Genomic DNA, 5,639 nt, shown 5'->3' on the forward strand with positions numbered 1-5,639 from the left:
AGCACTGTATCTTTCCTCACAAAACACTGTAAATTGTTACAAATTATTTTGTTCAGTCTAAGTTTTTGATCACTAACATAATTTTTTTTTCTGTCATGAAATATTTGCTCCATCATACCTTTAGTTTCTATTACTTATTTAGTGCTGGTTCATAATTATAACACTATCAAATACATTTATTTTATAAGCCTACAACACCCATCTCATATTAATTAAGAGGCATAAAAAGTGTAAAAAGATGAATAGTTACTATCAATTCGATCAAGAAAATAATAATAATAATAATAATGGTAAGAGCTAAAAGGCTCGTTAATCATTGAGTTTTCTGATATGCAGTAGAAGCTAGATCATATTAAAGATCCCGTTGCTGAAATACGAAACGTGGATTGGGGCTTACAATAGTTTATTAATTAGTTCATGAGAACATTTTGGAATTGGTTTTTTTTATAGAGGGTAGTAATCAAACCACCTATCCATCATGGCAAAGCACTGCTCTGGCCTGTATTCTGGCGCTGTGTGACCCCCTCCCTACACCACCACCAACACCACCAATATCAGGCTTTCAAGATACCATAATTGCTTATTTATACTTTTAGATTAAACAGTTAGATAAGCTAATGTCTGTTCTTACCTTCACAGTTGCAAATGTCAGGTCGTATGTTATATAGTCTTGCACATTGTCTGCATACAGCATTGCGTATCTAAAGATGACCCAACAAGCAAAAAAGGATTAGTTAATGCCAGTTCCTGTACGTACCTTTGTTTTTTGGGATTCTGTCATTGTACTTTTTTTTTTAAAAAAATAATCTCTACCGTTTGGACATGACACATGTTAAAAATATGTAAATTAATTAATAATATCATTATCTAAAAAATAAAATAAAAGAAACCCAAACTAAAAAATATATTATTTTTCAGAATATTTGTAACTAAATTCTATATTTTTTTTTTTAATTTTATGATGAATTCCAATTGGTTTGGATTTTGAAAAATAAAATCAAAGGGTGTAAATTAAATGATGGATACTGACCCTGCAACTTGACCATCAACAAACCATGGTTCCCAGTCATACTTAATCGTCAAATTCAGAGATTCTATCCATTCATGCGTGCCAATGTATGGGATAGTCATGTCATGATCGCCACTACACATGTTAAAACAATGGTTAAGATTGCACTAAATGGGAAAATTCATCAGAATTATAATGTGTTCATAGAATTATAAACATTACCTGTAAATGAGAGCTCGATATGGTTTCTTGGTCAAGTTCCGATGGTAATCAACAGTACTTTCGACATTGTACGAATAGGCCAGGGTCTTATTGCATCTTCTCCAATCCTTTACGGTTCCCTGGTCATGATAGTTTTATTTTATTATTCTTCCGCCATGAGCAGAGTTATTTTGAATCTGGAAGGTAATATACTTGATAGGGCAAGCATACCTTGCGAATATGAAGAGCATCTCGAACAGTTTCATCATTTGCCCACCCATAGATGTATACATGATTGTAATTCTACATGCCAATAAGCTGGTTAATAACCAAGGTAAGAGAGGAAAAAGAAAAGAGAAATTAGTTCAATGTACCCGGCACCAAGGTCCAGGAACACGGGGGCTTGGTAGCAGAATATCAGCGTCATCGGCTATGAGAAACCTTGGATCCCATTTCAATGCCACTGGTTTTGGGGATACGTCCTTGCATGTAGGTTCCAGAATTTGTCCAGTATATACTTTTCCAATGCACTATAAATTCAAAAGAGAAGTCAACTTTCATGTTCATAAACTTCAAGCATGATGCAAAAAAATGTTTATCAGAGTTGTGATTTATGAATTGATCAGTCACCTCCTTGATGGCTAATATGTCTTCCATACACGATGCGTTGCTTTGATCTGGATTTAAGTACTCACCCTTGCAATTTTTCATGAAGGACTAGAAAAAAACATGAGAATAGTTTTGCTTTTATGAGAGCTAGCTAGCTGGGAAGTTAAAGAGCAGAGCTAGGAGAGGGAAGTTACCTCGTAGAGTTTATCTGATATAAGCGCTTTTAGGTGAGCAAAAGGAACTATTGAATTGGTGTCAATCTCATAATCTGTAACTGGGTTTCCAAGCACATATCCCTGAGTTCCACCATGTTTTACAGCCTTGTCAACTACAACGCAAATAAATAAGTAAAACAAACAAAATAAAACCATGAGTTGATCGAGTACTTTGAGGTTCATTGTTGGCTGACGTCCCACTTCATTTCCTGCAAAAATAGAACAAAAACAAATTAAACACTTATGTATGCATATGGAGGTTGAATATTACAAGAAAATAAGTTGTGTTTGGGACAGAAGTAATTAATTAAATACTACCATCAGAAATCTCCTGGACTATGATAGGTGCAACGATGCCTGAAAAGGAGTCCCCAGCAACATAGAGTGGATTTGTAAGAAACTTGGGGTGATCCACCAGCCACTGTGTCACAAACTCTTAATGTTAGCCAAATTGTTTTACATTACTAGCTAGTTTACTACTATGCATTTACCTCTGTTGACTAGCATGACTCATGGCACTGCTAACAACCTTTTGAATTTAACAGTTGTTTTACATTACTAGTCAATATGACTTTTATGCTTATCACTATTTCTTTGTTGAACAAACTCATTTGCTAGCAGATTTTTCAACAAATCTGATTTCATTATAAAACTATGCATATCCATAAATCAGTCTCCAGTTGTATTCAATGTTAAAGCAAAAACCCAAAAACCTCTAATTTTAATTTGAAAAAAACCCACTTCTGTGGCATTCCTTTTCCTTGACAGACAACTTGTATATCTTGCGATTTAAAAATACACTTTCCCTTACCTTTCTTAAGAACTCATAGGTTTCTACCGCTGATATTGTATCACTAACATGGTAGCCTTCCCATGTAGTTGAATAGGAAAATCCGGTACCAACAGGTGCATCTACAAATATTATGTTGGCAATCTGCACCATTACACGAAACATAATTTCAACAGTTACATTTAGTTGCAAATAAATAATTCGAGGGTGCAGAAATTTGTGACCTTTGTCCATGAATATGGGTTCAATCCGAAAACAGGTTTGCCTCCTCCGCTGGATTTTGCATAATCAAATGATAACGGGCCTATTCATTCATAACCACCATTAGTAAAACTTTTAATAGCCTTAAATTTCTTGGATTTTTGCCAAACGAATTAGGAAATAGAGAAATTTCTGTTTTAAAAAGTGCACGATAAGAAGATTGTAGTTACTGAAAACATGAATTATGGGGTTAGAAAGATGAAGACACGCACACACCAATTTCATATATAATTCCAGACAGGGCAGAGCATCCAGGGCCACCAGTGAGCCAAAGCACAAGAGGGTCATCTTTTGGGCTCCTCTCAGACTCCATGAAGTAGTAGAATAGCTGCACGGCTTCCAATTCTCCCACGCCAATATACCTGGACACAGAAAATCATTATAAAAAGAAGATAAACTTCACAAAGCCTTGCACCAAAAAGAGAAAAAGTACGTACACTCACCCTGTTTCCAATACAAATGGAAGATTACCGTCAAAGCCAGGTAGGGACTTGATTATTGATTTTGATGCAGCGGCATCGGAGAGTAGCAGTAGAGTGAATGCAAGGAATAACATCATATTGATTAAGTGGCAACGTGTGTTCCGGAGTCGGATAACGGACATTCCGGTGGTGGCTGGATCGATATATACAGCCCTTTCTTCATCAACGAAAGGAAGTTGAATTGAATCATCTAGGTGGTGGCTCAATGGTAAAAACTTGTGATTAAGAGATTTGATTCTTCTATGATCTCAGGTTCGAGATTTTGGTTGCTCATATGATGGCTACTGGAGGCTTACATGGTCGTTAACTTCAGAACCCGTGGAATTAGTTAAGGTGTGCGCAAGCTGGCCTGACATCCACGTTAAACTAAAAAAAACTAAAATAAAAAAAGAAGTTGAATTGCTGGTAGGTATGTTTCCACCGTACGAGAACTGAAATGGGTACCACTGACACTCTTAATAGTTCCAAAAGTATCGTTATCAGTCAATTTAATTTAATTAAGTATAGATTAATTTCACCATAAAAGATTAAATTTAGTCTTTAGAATTGACAAGTTTTTGAAGGCATGATTTGTTGGTTGCCAATATCTCTTCACCAAACAATCGTGTGGAACGTTTTGAACGGTAGAGGAAGAAAAAAGAACGTATGAGACTGACTGTATTCGTCTTTTCCTAACAAATCTAAGCCAAAGGGAATTTAGCTTGTGTTTTGGCTTAAATATCCTGAGTTAAATTATAGATTAATTAACCTTGAAGAGTTCTAGTCCTTTACTTTTCATGGTTGGTATGACGGTTAACGTAACGTTCCTTAATTTCCTAAGTTTAATTTTAAATTTGATATACAAAATAATTTGCAATATATCAAAGTTAGAGATGTATGCAGTTGAAATTGCTGCCTTCGAAGAAAATCAGTGTGTTGCAAATGGACCCTCACACAGGTCATTTGCACAGAGTGCATATATAGCTTAAGCGACGAGTTATCTCTTGACTTTGGGCTACCTATAAATTGCAAATTATGTCATGTTAAATGTTTTTCGAGTTGCAGAACTTCTGTTGGCTTTTTAAACATGTCATAGCTTGATTGGGATCGATCATTTTCAACACCATCCGCACGCACAGCGGCATTCTACCTGTAGCTTTTCATCCGTTTTAATACATTAATAAAAAAACTAATGGAGTAGGGGAGAAATCATATCATTATTACCCTCTTCAGAAAGGATTATTTATTAAAATTTAGTGTTTTTTCAATTTTATTTTTTAATATTAAATTTATTGGGGACTGGATTTTATAATTTATTTTAATTTATTTTTTATAAAATTATCTCAGTTTTATAATCCGGATCGTGGGTTTTGCTAGTTAACCCGGTTGACTCGAGTCTTTTTATCCTATTTTGTAATTGATTTTTTTTTTAATTTTATCATTCAATATTTAGGTTGATTGAAAAATAAACTTCATAATTTATTTTGATTTGATTTCTATAAGTTTATCACAATCTCATAACCTGATTCAATTGTATGACAGGTTGACTTGGGTTTTTTTTAATCTTTTTGTAATATATTTATTTTTCAATTTCATCTTTCAACATTGAATTGATTGAGAATTGAGATTTACAATTTATTTTGATTTTCTTTCTATTGGGTTATCATAATCTCATGATCCAGGTTTGATAAGTTAACCCGAGTTAACTTGGGTTTTTTTATTCTTTTTTTAATTGATTTTTTCAACTTCATTATTCTACATTGGGTTGATTGCAAATTATGCTTCAATATGTTTTTTAATTTTGCTTTCTATAAGGTTTCACGATCTCATAACCCAGGTTGTGAATTTTACATATTAACTCGGGTTGACCTGGGTCAATTTAATATATTGTTCAATTCATTGTAAATAACATTATAGATGCATCGGGTTGAAATATAGGTCCCCTAAGAGTCTACAACACCTAACTTCGAGCGAGAAACATGGAAGATGAAGAGCGTCATCACCGTAACGCCCATTTTCAAGAAAAGTTGGAGTCTCTGAAGGCAAGCGTGACTATTGTCACTAGCTTACTCAAGCAAACACTTAGAAATACC

The 5,639-nt window shown here is 34.4% G+C and overlaps 1 protein-coding gene across 2 annotated transcripts; it reads right to left on the minus strand.

The window, feature by feature from the left end:
- Nucleotides 1-256: 256 nt before the first annotated feature.
- On the minus strand, nucleotides 257-3,786 carry LOC133669877 (serine carboxypeptidase-like 18). 2 transcript variants are annotated; one of them, XM_062090207.1, is made up of 14 exons: nucleotides 3,529-3,782; nucleotides 3,302-3,447; nucleotides 3,049-3,128; nucleotides 2,846-2,968; nucleotides 2,353-2,455; nucleotides 2,206-2,243; nucleotides 2,014-2,115; nucleotides 1,841-1,927; nucleotides 1,585-1,740; nucleotides 1,442-1,513; nucleotides 1,232-1,350; nucleotides 1,031-1,144; nucleotides 632-701; nucleotides 257-528 (listed from the first exon to the last, which is right to left on the minus strand). In XM_062090207.1, the coding sequence occupies exons 1-14, from the start codon at nucleotides 3,687-3,689 to the stop codon at nucleotides 445-447; spliced, it is 1,455 nt and encodes a 484-aa protein (XP_061946191.1). In that variant the 5' UTR covers nucleotides 3,690-3,782; the 3' UTR covers nucleotides 257-444. The 2 variants fall into 2 exon arrangements, with proteins under 2 accessions (XP_061946191.1, XP_061946198.1); XM_062090214.1 differs by lacking the exon at nucleotides 1,841-1,927 and having other exon boundaries at nucleotides 3,529-3,786.
- Between the last annotated feature and the right edge of the window lie 1,853 nt (nucleotides 3,787-5,639).

This window comes from Populus nigra, chromosome 1, assembly GCF_951802175.1.
Source record: "Populus nigra chromosome 1, ddPopNigr1.1, whole genome shotgun sequence".
NCBI classification, from domain to species: Eukaryota; Viridiplantae; Streptophyta; class Magnoliopsida; order Malpighiales; family Salicaceae; genus Populus; species Populus nigra.

Coding starts and splice junctions, on each gene's coding strand:
- LOC133669877 (XM_062090207.1), bottom strand. CDS start 3,689: ATGTCCGTTATCCGACTCCGGAACACACGTTGCCACTTAATCAATATG. Junction 2,969..3,048: donor ACCCATATTCATGGACAAAG/GTCACAAATTTC, acceptor GTAATGGTGCAG/ATTGCCAACATAATATTTGT. Junction 1,514..1,584: donor TTCCTGGACCTTGGTGCCGG/GTACATTGAACT, acceptor ATTGGCATGTAG/AATTACAATCATGTATACAT.